The sequence below is a fragment of the Malania oleifera genome, chromosome 9 (assembly GCF_029873635.1).
Source record: "Malania oleifera isolate guangnan ecotype guangnan chromosome 9, ASM2987363v1, whole genome shotgun sequence".
NCBI classification, from domain to species: Eukaryota; Viridiplantae; Streptophyta; class Magnoliopsida; order Santalales; family Ximeniaceae; genus Malania; species Malania oleifera.
Window position 1 is genome coordinate 7232836 of NC_080425.1, and position 18580 is coordinate 7251415.

The 18580-nt window shown below is 36.5% G+C and overlaps 1 protein-coding gene across 2 annotated transcripts in view; it reads left to right on the plus strand.

Moving 5' to 3' along the window:
• Window positions 1-18580, plus strand: part of LOC131163890 (pyruvate kinase isozyme G, chloroplastic) — a 43029-nt gene that overhangs the window by 11366 nt on the left and 13083 nt on the right. For both annotated transcript variants that reach the window (XM_058120702.1, XM_058120703.1), the window contains exons 3-7: window positions 12369-12534; window positions 13188-13322; window positions 13450-13560; window positions 13714-13802; window positions 14683-14745. In XM_058120702.1, the coding sequence (XP_057976685.1) occupies window positions 12369-12534; window positions 13188-13322; window positions 13450-13560; window positions 13714-13802; window positions 14683-14745 (564 nt within the window). The remainder of the gene's footprint in view (window positions 1-12368; window positions 12535-13187; window positions 13323-13449; window positions 13561-13713; window positions 13803-14682; window positions 14746-18580) is intronic.

The following is an 18580-nucleotide window of genomic DNA, read 5'->3' on the forward strand; positions in this document are numbered from 1 at the left end:
GTGCTTGATGCTCGGATTATGTCTTGGCTTCTTGGCTCGGTTGAGCCACATATTGTCCCCAACTTGCGGCCTTATCGTATTGCTCAATCCATGTGGACTTACTTAAAAACAATATGTCATCAAGATAACGGTGCTCGTCATTTTCAGTTAGAGCATGCAATGGCCATGTTTCAACATGACAATCATTCCATCCAAGACTATTATTCAACATTTCTGACTCTTTGGAACGAATATTCTGATCTGGTTACCGCGGATATTCTTGTTGCCTCTCTTTCCATTATTCAACGTCGTCACGAGACTAGTCATCGTGATTAGTTTCTTATGAAACTCCGCTCCGAGTATGAATTTGTTTGTTCTTCTTTGCTGAATCACTCTCCTGTTCCTTCTCTTGATGTTTGTTTTGGTGAGTTACTTCGTGAAGAACAATGGCTTAGTACTCAAGTTACTCTGGCACAATCTCATGGTAGTTCGGGGTCCGCCCTTGTGGCTTATGCTGCTCAACGACAAGGACTGCCTGCGCATTATAGCACCTTGCAGTGTTTTTGCTGCAAAGAAATTAGACATGTCGCTACTAATTGTTCCAAGAAATACTGCTCTTATTACAATAAGAAGGGTCACATTATCAAAGAATGTCATATCCGCCCTCAGAATTGTTAGGCCTAGGCAATTCTGACTTCTGTTATTGTACCCCAGTGACTTTTGCAGCCCCTGGCTTTCTTCAGGTGACTCCTCTGTTCCTGCACCTCCTGCAGCAATTACTGCACACCCGAAATGGTGCAACATATGCTAATTTCGGCATTATCAGCAATGGGGCTCCAAGGTAACTATTCTACTAAACTCTTGTACGTGGACTCGGGTGCCTCTAATCACATGACGAATAATACCATTACTCAGTGTCATGTTCGGCCCTATGCTGGTCAATTTGCTATTCAAACTGCCAATGGCAGTTCTTTGCCAATAGCTGCTATTGGAGATGCCTCTTTTAAGTTCACTGATGTGTTTCTTGCTCCTCAGCTTTCTACGAATCTTATTTTTGTTGGTCAATTTGTTGATAACAATTGTGCTATTAATTTTTCTGGGGATGGTTGTGTTGTGCAGGACCAAGTAACGGGGAAGCTGATCGCGAAGGGACCTAAACTAGGGTGTTTGTTTCCACTACTTTTGCCTGTTCCAACACTTTTTCCATTTTCTTCTATTAAGTCTTTTGCTTGTAATAATGTTTCAGATCTTAGTATGGTGTGGCATCGTCGTTTAGGCCATCCGAATACTAAGATCTTATCTCATGTATTGAACTCTGGTTTACTTGGTGAGAAAGAACGTTTTTGTTTATCTCTTGAGTGTGCTTCTTGCAAACTTGGTAAAAGCAAAACTCTTCCCTTCCCTTTGCATGCTAGTAGAGCTTCTCAGTGCTTTGATCTTATTTTCTTGGTTAGTTCACATGAAAAATTTAAATACTATGTGACTTTCATTGATGATCATGGCAGATTTACTTGGGTATACTTTCTTCGCTCTAAATTTGAGGTTTTTCGTACTTTCACTGAGTTTTTAGCATATGTTGACAATCTATTTTCTACTTCTATTAAGACAATACACCCGGATTTCGGTGGTGAATATTTGTGTACTGTGTTTCAGGCATTTTTGGCTTCTAAAGGTATTATTCATCAACGTTCAAGTCCCACTACGCCTGAACGCAAAAATCGTCATCTCCTAGATGTGGTACGTACTCTCTTGTTGGAATCCTCTGTTCCATCCATGTTTTGGGATGAGGCTCTGAAAACTGCTGCTACTTGATTAATTGTTTACCTTCTCAATACCTACTCATGGAGTCTCCCTATTTTCGCTTATTTGCTAAGCAACCTAGCTACGATAACCTCCGTACCTTTGGTTGTGTATGTTTTGTTCATTTTCCTCCTTATGAGCGACATAAATCATCTACTCAATTTGTTCAATGTGCATTCTTGGGATATAATGTGTGTCAAAAGGGATTTGTTTGCTATGATCCTACATTACATCGTACACGCATTTCTAGGAATGTTATTTTCTTTGAAAATCAACATTTTTTTTCCTGTGTCCTTTTTGCCTTCCTCTTCTATTGTGATTCTCCCCTCCTTTGAGGAGCAGTTCTCAGATCCTCATCAAGTCAGTTCTCATTTTAAAATAGGTATTGTGTATACATGATGCTCCCGCCCACAGTCTCTTCCAGTGGCTCATTCGATATCTGATCCTACCACGCTTCAGATTCAGTGAGTTGTAGCACCTCTAGAGCCTTTGGTACATCGCTCTCCTCGAGTGTCTGTACCCTCGGATAGGTATGGGTTTCCCTCTTCCAATTCTGGAAATTCTGTTTTAGCTCTTACTGCTGCATTGTCCAATTTAGATATTCCTACATCCTACTCACACGCTACCAAGCATGATTGTTGGTGACAAGCTATCTAGGAAGAAATTGTCGCTCTAGAGGCCAATCACACTTGGGACATTAAACCTTGTCCTCCCACCATTGTTCCTCTGGGTTGCAAATGGGTTTACTCACTCAAGGTCCGATTTGATGGAAGTTTGGATTGTTACAAAGCTCGCCTTGTTGCACTTGTGAATAATCAGGAATATGGTGTCAATTATGAAGAGGCCTTTGCTCTTGTGGCTAAGATGACTGCTGTTCATACAATTCTGGCTATTGCTGCTTCCAGTGATTGATCACTACATCGGATGGATGTCAAGAATGCTTTTCTTCACGGGGATCTTAAAGAGTGTATTTATATGAAGCCACCTCGGGCTTGTTTCCCTCTCCGACTTCACATGTGTGTAAGGTTTGTCGCTCTCTTTATGGTCTCAAAAAAGCTCTGAGGGCTTAGTTTGATAAATTCTGCTCCACTTTATTACAATTTTCATTCAAGCAGAGCAAGTATGACACTTCATTGTTTCTTCGGAAATCAGACATGGGTATTATTGTTCTTTTGGTTTATGTTGATGATATTGTGATAACTGGTTCCGATTCTGCTTTACTTGCTCAACTCAAGACTCATCTCTCAGAGTCCTTTCATATGAAAGATCTTGGGTCTCTCACATATTTTCTTGGTCTTGAGGTGCATTGTAGTTCCTATGGTATTTCACTCAATTAACATAAGTATGCTAGTGACTTGGTGGCTACAACTGTCCTTTAGGAGGCAACTTTTGTTGATACTCCTATGGAATTAAATGTCAAGCTTCGCAAAGAGGAGGGTGACTTACTTTTTGATCCCAGTTTGTACCGGAAGTTGGCGGGTAGCCTTGTTTACTCACCATTACTAGATTGAAAATTTCTTTTGCTGTACAGCAAGTCAGCCAGTTTCTTCAGACTCCTCGTCCTCGTCATTTGGCTGCTGTCCGTAGGATCATGCGCTATGTTCAAGGCACTTCCGCTTGTGGTTTATTCTTCCTTGCAGGCAATTCTACTTGCCTTGCTGCTTACAACGATACTGATTGGGCTGGTTGTGCGGATACCCGTCACTCCATCACTGGTTGGTGTATGTTCTTAGGTGATGCATTGATCTCTTGGAAGAGTAAGAAGCAAGACAGGGTTTCTAAGTCATCGACAGAATCTGAATACTGGGTGATGTCTCTTGCTTGTTCTGAAATTATTTGGCTTTGAGGTTTGCTTGCTGAGCTAGATTTTTTTGAGACCGATCCTACACCTCTACATGCCAATAATATGAGTGCTATCTAGATCATGTCCAATCTTATCTATCATGAGCGCACGAAGCATATTGAAGTTGATTGTCACTCTATACGTAAAACATTTGAAGCTCATGTTATCACTCTTCCACATATTTCCACTGAATTACAAATTGCTGATATCTTCACCAAGGCTCTCACTTGTCATCGACATTGCTCCCTAAGTAGCAAATTGATGCTTGTTGATCAACCCGCATCAATTTGAGGGGGGCTGTCAACGGAACAACAAACAACAAAAGCCATTGCGGTCCACACTTCTTTCCTTATTTCAGCCCACAATTATTTCCTTATTTCTTTGAAAACTAAGGTGTAGTCTGAAGAGAGGGGGGGGGGGGGTGAATTGGGTTTTAAAAGTTTCTTTTAACTCCTTTTATAGATTCTCAACTTATTGTAAGTTAAGTACTCAAACAAGGGTAATTTGAATTACAATACCAGCTAGAAATCAATATTCACTTTTAAAACTTTAAGAATGAGTAAATCAACTTGATCTTGCAATAATATCAATTAACACCCAACTAATAAATTGATTCAATCAACATAAACAAATGATTCACAATGTAATGCTTTCAGCTTTTGAATAATTCAATCCTCTCAAGAAGATAACTGAAACAAGATTCACACTAAAGAATGAATTCAGCAAAGCTTCCGAGATTCAGCGATTGAATAATTCAAAGTAGTGTTTGATAAAAGCCCTGTTTTAATAAAGCACAATTTAAAATTCCATCACTCTTCCAAAACTCAGATTTTAAATAAACTTTCAATTAATGAGTCTTGGGTGTTAATCAATCAACGTACTCCCTGATGGTTTTCACAAAAAGTATTGATCAACCAACGTACTCTCGTTTGGTTTCCACAATCCCAAAGTCAAATTAATTTTTGGTTTATTTAATATCCAATCCACACAATTTATAGATTTGAAATTAACAACCACGCAGTTATGTATGTGTAGAAAGGTAAAGAGAGTTTATGAAAAGAGAGTGAGACTGAGTTTTTTACGAGGTTTGGCTTATACCCAGCCTATGTCCTCGCCTTAGGCAAGACCACCTAAGGATTCGATTATAGCGTTCCTTTACGGGCGGAACAAACCGCTACAATCCCTCCTTTAGGGTGGAGCCCCCTCTCCAAGCGATACCCCACACTCGGTACAACAATTCAATCAACCTTGAACTGTCAAAAACTACAAGAGAAATAAGAAACAATTTGGTGTACAATGGCACTCTCAAAAGAGTAGATTAATACAATTGAAATCTATATACTTCAATCAAAATCACAATATAGAAAGATGAAACTCAAGTATATATATCACCGGGGTTCTTTCTTAGGTTGAATAACTCAGTAAATATGCAAAGATCCGTGAGCTTTTCTTAGCAAAATCGAAGCAAGTAATTCAACAAGAGTATAGGTAAGGTAGCTTTGAAGAGTAGAAAGAATTTGATTGATTTGCTGCTTGTAGGTTGTTGGTATATTTGATCCTTGGGTTTAATCATGTATTTATAGAGTTTAAAGAGTATTTTTCGTGTTGCCCAAGTTGCTTGGAGTATTCCCCAAGTTTTCACAAAGTTTGGTGGCCGAGAAATCACTTTTGGAAAGTTTTCTAACTATTAAAATTTGAGTTTCGAAGGGTTAGGCGCCTAAACTCAAGGGGTCAGTTGCCTAGACTTTAAATTTCAGCATATTTTTGAAGTCAGTGCAGGGTCAGGCACCTGAACTCACAGGGTCAGTTGCCTGAAGTGGTTCTGTCTGCTGTTTAGTCGCCTGAACAGATAAGGTCAGCCGCCTGACAGCTTCGACCACCCTTCAGTATTTTGATCATAGCTTTTTCTGTACAACTCCAAATTAGACATTCTTGGCATCAACATAAAGTTAAGAGAAAATCCCACAACTTTCATGTTGAACACTTTTAAGATAAGGAGTGTTTGATAGAGAAAAATGCTCATCAATGCGGATATAGAAAAAATAATAGAATTTGGAAAATCCTGTTTTGATGCTTTTTATTTCCAAAAATAATTTTAACCATTTTGAAATAACTTTTGACCTTATAAAAATATTTTCCAAGTATTTTAAAATGTATCTAGGTCCAAATAATTAACTTAAGAGCTTTATGCATCCATGTTGAAATTTTTTGAAGTACTTACATAAACACTTCTTAAAACATTGACATTCTAAGCACTTAAGTCTTCATGGTTGTCTTTCTTTGACTCCATCTTGTCTTCAAGCTTTAATATACTTTAAGCTTCATCAAATTTTTCTATCTTTGAATCCAAGCTTTTCTTTCTTCAATTTTCTTTTGTTTCATCATGGGCCAAGCATAATCTTCATTTGAGATTCTTTACAAACACTTGAGCTTGATCTCTTTATGAAAGATTTTGAGCCCTGAAACGTATCTTAGCAAAACATGATAAGATCCTTTGCTTTGTTATCATCAAAACAAGATTCGTTAGCCTTGTTCAGCCAACGTTCTCCATTCATTATTCTATACAGTTGGCATATATTTTTGATAGATTATAGTTGACATGTATAGGGCTTGATGGATTATAGTTTACATGTATGGGGCAAGAATCATGCTGGAACTTATTTGCTTTCCATGTATAGCATTCTTGTAAAGTCTATATAATATATAGAACTGAAGGCCAAACTATTCAGCCATTCACACAATACTTTGACATCAGGTACCTTGAGGAAAGCTCATAGAGGTGGGCTCTCAATATCCTCAAGGGTTGTCTTGGGCTTCTGTGTCGTTTGAGAGCCCCACGGCGATCCATTTGAGAATGAGGTCATGTGGTACTCTCATCCTAGAAGTTGCAATGTTTGCCTTTTTTGGCCATCGACTACATTGTTGGGCGGTGTCATCTTTTAGACCTGATTAGACTATCGTGGGATGTTAATCCTTCATATATATTGCTCGAGGAGTGTATGGTGTCACTCCCCTTAGCTTCGGCTAATGGGTGGTAATTGATAGGTACTCTGACCCAAGGATTGTTCTGTGAGGATGAGAGTTATCCTCAGTGCTGGTGTAGTGTTGAGTTTAACTCCCTTACAATTCAAATCATGGTTCCTTTGTGACGACCTTAGTTGGGGCATGGGCTTTCTAGCCATGGGACTTAACCACTGGGTTGGACATTAGTGTTTCTATGGATGAGGATGAATAGCTGGGCAGGACTTTGTGTAGTCTTGTGGCTTCATGGGTGTGACTTCATCACACTTTAAGGAGATAAAGGTAAGGATGGTTCCTTCTGGCATTGGAGATCTGTAGCCCCATGACACTGAGCTTCTGCCAAGGTGGTAATAGGAAGAAAATAAGGTTGTCACAGATCTTAAAGCTAGAACACCTAAACTTGACATAAAATTGTATTTTTGGGCTATATTATCATAAAAGAGTGCCTGGGAATATGATGCTTAAACCAAAGGGCAATATGCCATCTAACTTTTGATTTCTTTTCCCTTATGTGATCCCAATAGTGAAAAAGCCATTGTTAGTTAGAGCGAACAGACTTTATCTTGTATATTAGAGTCAGGAAGAGTGCAAGTTTTTCATTGACAGAAGTAGCATTGCAGGAATCTTCTTGGCCAAAACCATACACTGCGAGAAATGATCCTTGAGACCTTTGCAGATTCATTCAGACCTAACTCCAAAGGAAGATGGCAACCATAGTAGTTAATGGATTATTAGGATGCCAATTATCATAAAACAGTGAATTCTCTTTGCCATTGCCAATATGAATTTTAATGCATTGATAAGCAAGCAGTCTAGCTTTTAAAATCATTCCCCAAGTCCAAGTGCAATTGAGAGGTGGTTTAATAGCGCAGTTGCTTCTGGTTTGGTCTGATTTTGAAATATAAACATTCCAGAGCATTTTAAAGGCTAAATCCTGGTTCAATCTTTAATAAGCTTTAAACTCAGTCCACCCTATGGATAAGGCTTACAAAAATTCTTCCAGCTCCCTGTGTTCCATTTATTGCCTTTTCCTAAGAAAAGCTTTTAAAAGGTGTTCTAGACCTTTGATGACTGCTTTAGGAAGAAAAATAGCTGAGCACTGGAATCCCTGAATATTGAAAACATACTCAATAAGTTGCCAACAACCAGCAAATGAGAGCCAAGAGTGAGACCAAGGATCTGTGAAGCAATTCTTTCAGCTAGCCTAGCAAAAAAATAAAAAAATAAAATCATTCTTTCAGCTCAGAGAGCATAATCAAGTTTACTAACCCTATTAGAGACTAGAGGATGGCCAAGGTGTCCAACAGGAATTCCTAGAATGTGATTAGCAGAATCAGAAACACTAGAGTGAAATATCCTGATTAAGCAGGACTAGAGTTCAAGCCAGAGAGAGTGCAAAAGAGGAATAAAGTATGCTTGATACTGCAAGGAGAGCTTGGATTCCCAAGATGAGTAAGTCATCTGCAAAACATAGATTAGTTTTACCAAATTTATTGCAGTTGCTATGAAAGGTTAAGCAGCCAACAGTTGCAGCCCTCCTTAAGATTTTAATGGAAAACTCTGGCACCATTTCAAATAGCTCAGGAGAAGTTGGGTCACCTTGCCTCATACTGTTTCCCCCTTTAAGAAACCTTCTAAGCATCCATTGAGACTTGAGAGCAAGAGAGACGTGAGGAGTTGTAATACACTCTTGAATCCAGTTTATGAAACTACATATGAGCGGCTGAACAATAAAACCCCAATCTGTAGCATCAAAAGCTTTCCTCAGATCCACTTGCAAAGCAAATTTAAGGGAACCTGTGTTCACATGATAGATGTGCTTGAGCTCTTGGACTAAAAGAATATTGTCCTGAATACACCTCCCTTCAATGAAGGCAGTCTGATTAGAATTTATAAAGGAGGTAGCAATAATTTTTATAAATTTCTTTTAGATGAGGTTACAACAGGCAATTAGCCAAACATCAGGGGGATTGGCTGGATTTTTCACATGGGGAACTAGCATAGGTATTGTTGTATTGACTTTCTTTAAGATTTTGGAGTCTTAAGGACTGAAGAGCAGCAATGATGTCAGTCCCAACAATAGGCCTGCAAAACTAGAAATTTTGGCATTAAAGCTACTGGGGCCAGGAGCCGCATCATCACAAGGAAAATATAGCTTTCCTTATTTCATCTTTATCAACAGGCTTAGCAAGGATAGACATGTCTGAATCACAGGAGAAATCTGAGATGGGTCTTAAACTGGATTATAGGGAATGGCATCCTTGTTGGTGGTTCCCGCGAGCGAAGTGTGAATCAAACATATGTTTGAATTGACGTTGAGATATTGATGCAAGTTATTTGATTTTGAATTAGATAGATTCATATCTGAAAGACATTGACGATATGTTCTTTCAAAATTGACTATTTGTCCCTCTGCTATAGGGGTTTCATAAATGTCCGCAGTTGAGTAAATAGCTTTACGAGCGAAATGAGCCTTTTCCCATCTTTGTTTTCAAGGTACCTCATCTTCTGGTTTTTCTTCAATTGACAGCAGCTGAAAATAAAATATTATTATGATCATCCAACTGGATCCAAGAAAGTCTACATTATTACCTTAAGAAACTCTTCTCAGCTTTCAAAAGCTGATAGTTGGCTTCCTGCTTTTTAGAAGCTTCAGCTATGGCAGTTGAATTGTGCATGGGGTTGAAAAGATTAAGTTGAGCTTGATCAATTTCCTCTTTGGCAGCTTTAACTCTTCACTTAGCCATATCAACTTTGATCTGGTTTACTATGTAATCTTGATAATATGAAAATTTATCCTTTTTCTTAGAATTTAAATTTTTTGCAGGAGAATACTAATTATTTTATTATTTTATTTTTGGGTAGAAAATAAATTCATTAGATAGGAAAGAACGTACAATCAGGATAGAAGACATCTCCTCAATGAAATCCTAGAATCCTCAGAAAAAAAAGGAGAAAAACACAAAATGTAAATGACAGCAAAAGAAAATCAGCACGCCCCAAGTGAAAAGTTTTATAGGACAGCTATAAGACCAGCTATGCTATATAGATCAAAATGTTGGGCAACTAAGAAAAAACAAATCCAAAAAGTGTTAAGTTTCCGAGATGAGAATGCTTAGATGGATGAATGACATGATTGAAAGATAAATTAAGAAATAAACATATTTGCGGCAAGTTAGGCGTAGCTGTTGTAGAAGATAAGGTAAGGGAGGGATGACTTAGATGACTTGGGCACTTGCAATGTAAGCCACATAGTGCGCCAGTGAGGAAGAGTGAGTTAGTTATTGTGAGGGACGGTAGAAGGGGTAGGGGTAGACCTAAAATAACTTGGAATGAGATAGTGAGTAAGGATTTAATAGCCCTGAATTTTTCGAAAGAAATTGTCCATGGGGAAAATGGATTCATGTAGCTGACCCCACCTAGTAGGACTTAAGGCTTGGTTTTGTTGTTGATGTTGTCTTTGGATGGTGTGCTAAATTCTTTGGAGGTGATTGTGTTCATATTTTTTGCTCCCAATTTATTTGATCAAAATTTATGAAAGAAAAAAATAATTTTTACTCAGTTTGAATTTGTGATTTTGAATTATGATTTGAATAGATAATAAAATTCCATTAAATAAAATGAAACAATGTACATTGTGTGGAGGAGAAGACATCTTCCAGGAATCAACTAAAAGCAATTATGGTAGTGCTGCTTTCCAATCCCTTTTAAGATCAGACAGTGAAATCTCCCCCAAAAATCCAAAAGAATATGCCCCAAAAAAAAGTGAGAAAGATAACTCTGCCCACAGCAAATGGAATGGAGTTGTTTGAGCCTTGAAAATTCTCGCATTCCACTTGAGCCAGAGTCCCAAAGATTGCATACACCTTAAGGAGACGTTTTTAATATGCTTTATTGTAATGTGATCTCATCAAAACTTCACGTGCAAATGAAATTTGGTTTGGTAGCTTTTGATTTTAGGAAGATATTTTTATGCAGGATGCAAATTTATTTTTATATAACATATGGAAATATATAAAAATAATAACATCATTGCCTAAGGTCGGCTCATATAAGTGTTTTTCATATAAAAAAATTTAGAAAGTGAGGATACTTTTGTCAAATATAATAATTATGGTAGGCACATATGAAGCTATTTTTGAATAGACAAGTTTGATGGCTAAGGATGTTTTTGTTGAATAAAGTATTGAGGATATTTTTGTAGAATAAAGTATTTCTTTAAGGTAGGACCATATAAGGGCAAGTAAGCATTTTGGTATGACCAAACTTAGGAAGTACGGATATAATTTTAACACAATGCTTTACACCCCCTTAACTTGATCTATGTTTTGGACCAATCAAGTGAATTTGCTACCATTATATGTGTGTGAGCTGAAGTAGTGTAACAAAGGAAAAAGAAAAATGATTCCCTAGTAGACTTTAGGACCCAAAATTCAAATTTTTAACAAATTTAGATAAAAACACTTGTATTTTATTGTCTATCATTCAAGTATTCACTTTTTAATCTAGTCTTAAATAATCAGTTGAACTGTGGAATGAAAATCAAAGCCATTAAAAACTAGACATCTATAGATTTCCAAATCACTTATTTTCTATTAAACTCAAAAAAGTTATTGTTGATTGAAGACATGCCTCCAAAGATCAGTTGTTGGATGCAACCTTTGGGCTGGACCTGTGTGTTTTTTTTTTATTTTTTTATATAAATCTAGTACCTTATGATAATAATAATTGTTTGTATTATCATTAATACATGTTGTAGAATTCCCAGGCTTGGTATACATAACTTTGCGTACGTGTATTTTCTCCCCTGTTAAGGTTGATTAGTTGAATGTACTCACTGTAGTTCATGTGCTATGTGAAAGGTGGGCACCTTATGATATTTGTATGTATGTAGATATAAATGGTCCCAGTGGAGTGGCACTAGAAATGATACATTTTAGGGAAACGAGATATAATTGTTCCTAGTGAAGTTGCAGGAGTAAGAAACTTGAAAGAAAATTTTCATTATCATAAGAATAATATATCTGGTATTAAGCGATCCCAATCCTGTACTTGTTTTGGGAAATGACAGTTTTCTTTTCTGCCAAAATCATATTATAAATGTAAGCAGCTCTTAAAAATTATATATTTTAATTTGATATTCGACTGCTCTGGGAAACAATTATATACATTTAATATGAATTTTTGATAGTCAGTGTGCTTATTTGTTGGCACAATGATGCTTAAATACTTGAAGAAACTTTTAGGCACACAACAGGAGAATAAATCATTGATAATTACAATGATAAAGAATCTTGTTTGGTTTTATTTATATACATTCAATATGAAAATTTGATAGTCAGTGCACTTATTTTTTGGCACAATGATGCTTAAATAGTCTAAGCTTTTAAGCACGCAACAGGAGAATAAATCATTGATAATTATAATGACAAAGGATCTTGTTTGGTTCTATTTCAGAAGTTCATGGAGTAATGGCATGTAACTTCTCGGTAATTTTGTTGCCAATAGTAAATGGATAGTATGAATAAATTTGTGGAGGAAGAGTAAGAATTCAAAGAAAGTGCAGCAGGCAGAAGGCAGGAGGGCCATGGATATTTTCAATTGAAATTTGACACCTTTTGTCATTTATTTGAAATTGCATGCGCAATATGTTGTTCAATCCTCTCTTCAGTCACAGCCTCTCTGAAGTGATTTATGATATTATACTTCCAAATTCTTAACACAGGGTCCTGAGGTTAGAAGCGGAGATGTACCACAACCAATCTTGCTTAAGGAAGGACAAGAGTTCAATTTCACTATTAAAAGAGGAGTCAGCTCAGAGGACACTGTTAGTGTAAATTATGATGACTTTGTGAATGATGTGGAGGTTGGGGACATCCTACTGGTTGATGGTAGGTGTAGATGATTATGAAATTGATTGGTGCTTGAATACATTTGTGTCTAGATTTTTATCCGTTTGAATATAAAGTTTTTTCCGCTCACAGAATGAGACTTATGATAGGTGATAGCATTCTTAAGTTCTCCCGAATCTCCTGCATAAGATGGTGGGGATCAAAGATGTTAGAGATTCTTTCAATTGCTATTAATTGTTTTTCATGAATGGAGTCAGAAATAATTATGGGATGGCTGTTATTTATTATGTTTTTAACTCAAGCATTCAATTCTTGGACAAACTTAATGCCACGTAGTAGAACTAATGCGTAGCAGTACCAGAAAATTCAATTATGTTTCTATCCCGTGACAAGTGGTTGATGGGATTGTGGGCTTAAATCAGTTTTAGCTAGACGAGTCCTCAATATGATGTTTTGGATTTTGTAGCTTACCATAGTGTGATATAAACAAACATATTTTATCTATAATTTCAAATCCTTGATTCATAAATTACTTTACTATTATGGATTTTCAAGGATCATGATTTATATTGTTTCCTTGGGAGCATTTCCTCCGATAAATTACTTTTCATCAAGACAGTTGAATTCCCAAAGACCCCAAGTTGCTTACTCTTAAGCTTGTCCAAAACAAATTATTTTTGTATCTTTGTCAGGTGGAATGATGTCCCTAGCTGTAAAGGCAAAAACAAATGATACGGTTAAATGCAATGTAATTGATGGTGGAGAGTTGAAGTCAAGGCGCCATTTAAATGTGCGTGGGAAAAGTGCAACTCTTCCATCAATAACAGGTTACTTTTTGTTTCTGTGGGCAAAAATGTTGATATAATTTTGAATTATCTTCTTTGTTCATTTTTGTGTTATTTAAGGCATTTATAACATCCAGTAATTCATTTATTACTTGCTTCATTTTTACAGACAAAGACTGGGAAGATATCAAGTTTGGGGTGGAAAACAAAGTTGATTTTTATGCTGTCTCTTTTGTGAAAGATGCTGAAGTGGTTGATGAGTTGAAAGATTATCTCAAAAGTAACTCTCCGCCCGTTTTTTTTTTTTTTGTTTTTTTTGTTTTTTTTTCTCTTCTTCTTTATTTTAGATTCAATGTTCATCTGTTTATTTATTTATAGTTTTATAGGTTATACTCATTTAGTAATTCTAAAATTTTACACACTTTGTCCATAGGCTGCAATGCAGATATCCATGTAATTGTGAAAATTGAAAGTGCAGACTCCATACAAAATCTTCATTCAATAATTTCTGCATCTGATGGGGTTAGTTTTCAATATTCTTAGAGCGTTTCCATATTGCTTATTATTTACTCGATTAATATTTGAAAAAAGTAATGCACATATGTGTTAACAATCTGTTCTCTGTTTTATTTCTTTTGCTTTGTTTTCTTAACAAGAGTTTTTACTATGTTCATATTAAACTTGTTTAGTAAAGGAGGGGCAAAAATTAGCTTGATGCAATTCTCTTTTCCTAGTATAGCTGCGCATCAAATTGGTGTATCCTCCCAACTTACGAGTTCCTTAAATAGCCATTTTTGTTGCCATTTTCTTCAATGAGTGGGGTGCTCATTAAGATTTTCATGACTGCATTTTTTTAATGTTTTCATTCAAACTATTGGGAAGCAGCTCGAGCACACAACAAGAGCTTACTGTTCATTCTTTTGCATTCAAAATGTCCTTGTATATCCTTTTTATTAGTAAATAACATTTTGTATCCTTCATTCACCTATAAGTTACTTGCAGACTGCATAATGTATAGTTATTTAGACAGTGTAGTTTGTATATCCGTTGGGCTTGGGCCATTGGGCTGGATTATTGACTTGGAGGATAAAACAATTTGAAGTGATAATTATGAGTATAAAGGCCTCAAGGTTATGAGGGTGCTGGGTTCACTGGGAACCTGGTAACATTTTAAGGGGATTTTATTGTACAAAGATAGCTACTCTTCATATCCAATCCGGCCAATATGAAGAGAGTAAAAGTAACTCATTTTATTTTACACAAAGAGACAATTGTAATTTTAAAATAGGTGTGGGCACTTACTGTTCATTTTAGCTTTGGTGGTTAAATTTCATCCCATGCTGTGTATGAACACTGCATTTCATCTCATCTCAACAAGCTTTATTTATGTTATTACTGCTAGGCTATGGTGGCTCGTGGAGACCTTGGTGCTGAGCTTCCAATTGAGGAAGTCCCTCTATTGCAGGTAGTTAATGCTAATATGTTACTCATGTTTCTGCCATTTGTTACTCTTTTCCTTTTTTGTGTATATATTCCTCAAGTCCTATATGTTGAGTGTGTTAAAACCAATTTTGATGCAAAATAGCCTCTAATGGTTGCCTGGATGTTTTTCAATCACCCATTTATCGCACACATCTCTTGGAATGCTTGTCAGTTCTTTCTCTTCTTCTTTTCCTTTTCGTTGTTTTTATTTCATTATTATTTGAAAAAAAAAAACTTGGTGTTGTGGGTGGGGATGGTTAGGGCTGATTTGCACCTGTAGTAGTCAATTCCACTATGGCACATTAATTTTGGACTGTTTATTTTTTCTCCTAAGATGAGGTAATTTTCAGCCCAAGTGACTGTTGTACTTCATAATGATAATTACCCTGTATTTAGAAATTTTTTTCTTTTGTTTTTTGGTGAGAAGTAACACTGCAAGGGCCAACGTAAATTGCCTGCTCATGCAACAGGTTTTCACTAGTATTTTCATTAAATGCTGCATATTTTCTGAAATTAATAACTGTTAGATTACCACTTTACCTAAAAGCTTAAGCTATTAGGTTGTGGGCTCAACAGTTTATATCAAAATTTAACACTCCCTTGCACATGCATCCTGACAGCACGTGAAGAGATAAACAGTCGGTAAATACAAGGAATACAAATTTTTTTTTAAACACCACACAATAAATGTGGGCAACAAGACTAGGACCTAGGACCTCTTGTTAACCAGCTCTAATGTTGTGTTAGATTACCACTTTACCTAAAAGCTTAAGCTATTTGATTGTGGGTCAACAATGTATATCAACCTTTAATAATAACAAATTATGGGACGGATTTACTCATGTTGTTGTGCATGCTTGAACTTCTATGTATATGAGATGTCTTTGTCATTAAAAGAATTTTAGAAGCACTTCCATATTACGAGGAACTTTTAGAGGACTAGTATTTTGGTAAGCATGTTGAGTGTTGTTTATAACTTGGAATGAGATAGTGAGGAAGGATTTAACAGCTCTTAAGCTAAAGGAGGACAATGTGCTCGATCGGGTGAATTGGAGAAAAAATATTCATGTAGCCAACCCCACCAAGTGGGACTTAAGGCTGCTTGTTGCTGTTGTTGTTGTTGTTGTTGTATGTTGTTTGCAAGTGACATTGTTTTGTTTGATGAAAGTTGGAGTGGAGTAGATGCATGGTTAGAACTATGGAGAACAACTTTAGAGTCTAAGCTGAAATGAGACATAATATATGAAATGCAATTTCAGCCATGTGTGGAGGAATATTGGAGAGAAGACTAAACTTGATAATCAATTAATAGAACTAGTAGATTTCGATACCTTGGATCTATTATGCGAGTAGAAGGAGAAATTGAAGAGGATGTAATACACAAAGTAGAAGCAGGTTGGGTAAAATGAAGGAGTGCTTTGGTCGTGTTGATCTAGATTAGTCTTAGAATTAGAATGAAAGGTTTATAGGATGACAATAAGACCAGCCATGCTCTATGGATCAAAATGTTGGGCAACTAAGAAACAACATATCAAAAAGAGTAAAAGTTGTTGAAATGTGAATTCTAAGGTGGATGGGTGGTATAACCTAAAAGGATAAATTAAGGAACAAACATATTCGTTTTAAGTTAGACATAGCATTGGTAGAAGATAAGATAAGGGAGGGACCAGTTACATGGTTTGAGCATTTGAAATGCAGGCCAAGTAATGCACAAAGGAGGAACAGTAAGCTAGTTATTATTACTAGCATAAGAATGGATGAGGATAGACTTAAAATAACATAAAATGAGATAGTGAGGAAGGATTCTGATGTAGGATGGTAAAGGGCGACCTAGTCCTACTAATTCAACCCTCACAAGCAAGCATACACACTCAAACACTTTAAATTAAGAATTCAATTATCCGAACATAAACATCATAAATCATGCTATAGCTCACATGTTGTTGAATTTGTTAACGGTGTATGATGCTGTCCAGAAAATAAGTCCCATGAGTTCTTTCGCAAAAGAATCAAGTTATATGCAACAAATATGTTAGTCAAAATTTCAAGAATTTAAGTTCTATTGTTAGCAAGCAATATTCCCACAATAGCAAGTATCAATATTGCAATCTATGGATTCAAACGTGTATTCAAGTATGGAATTTCAGGCTTTCAAGCAATGGCTTCAATATAAGCAAGGGTTTACAATATATAGCAAAGATTCAAACACAAGTACTAAAATTACCAAGAGAATTGTTTGGATGACTTGACGTTGTTCAACACAAGTCTTAGACCACGCCAGGAAATTCCTTGGAACAAGCTTTGTATGTAATGATGAAAGTGGAACTGCTGTAAGTATGTAATGATCCAAATGAATGTTGAATTTACCAATCAAAATGATGGTTGACTTGAGGATATTGTACACAAGATAGAACTCTCCTGAAGTCCTTCGTGCAAACTTTGAAATGTAATATGTATGCTGCAATGGAATGGTGGATTGTTGGCCTTGGGTGTAACTTGGTGGTGGCCGTGTGGGTGATGGAGGGAAGTCATGAAAGTGGGATAGGGATGGAGTCGTTGGATAGAATAGTGGTCTCTCACCACTTGATCTTTGGGGAGAACGATGTAGCCTCTCACTACACAATCACAAGGATTGGACAAAACTTAACAAGCTTCAACAAAGGTAAACCCTTTTCAATTCAATATCAATATTCAAAACTTTTTTCTATCTACACATAGTTCTTAGAATGAAAGGGTATATATAAGCTAGCATGGGGGGACAAAGCATTAATAAACTTAGCTAGCATGGGGGGACAAAGGCATTAAACAACTAAAAATTCCCACACAAGCATGGGAAACACAAATAATAAAGACACCAACTTACTAGACACATTAATTACTCTTACAAGTTACTAACCAAATAAATGCTCTAACTTTCTAGACACAATAAATACTAAGCACAACTTACTAACACTCCAACTCACTAGACATACTCACACAATTTCCTAACATACACATGCAAGCAAGTTGTCTTGCATGTTTACAAATTAAATACAAACAAAATTCGAATGGAGACCCAATTTGTGTGGGCCCAATGGATCCATGTGGGGCCCGCATGGGTCTTGAACTTGGACTTACTTCGCATCTCTACGTAGGTCTTTCCCACACTGAAAAGTCTTCAAAACAAGTCTTCAAATAATCCATTCAAAATCTACAAACAATTATGAACTGATGTTGACATCGAGAGGTCGTCCACATGTCATCATGTTGGGAAAGGAAATGTGGACATCAGGGGGTCGTCCACGTGTCACAACATCTGAAAATGACATAGGTAGGGCATGCTGATCCCCACCAGATTCAATAGCTTTTAAGCTAACCGAGGAAAATGCCCTTGATTGTGTGAATTGGCAGAAAAGGATTTATGTAGCTGATCTCACCTAATGGGACTTAAGGCTTCTTCTTCTTGTTGTTGTATTAATTATCATCAATGTGAATATGATCAATGTTTGAGACCTATCGATATATATAGTGCTCCAATTATAGTCTATTCATATTTTTTTTCAACATAAATGTATTAGGGATTGGGTGCCACCGTGCCAATATGTGATCAACTTGATGTGAGATAGGGGGATATAATTTTGTGGTTGGCTTGACGAAAAATGGATCTTATGAATTGAGGTTGCATGTCTAGTTTTAGATAGGCATGCACACACATACGCACTATGCTATTAAAAAACTGGTAAAGATACAAGGCACATACATGAGAAAAATTGAAGAAATGTGTGTGCAGTATCCACCTTGATGATGGTAGTAACAAGCTGAGTCAAAAGCCCTAACAC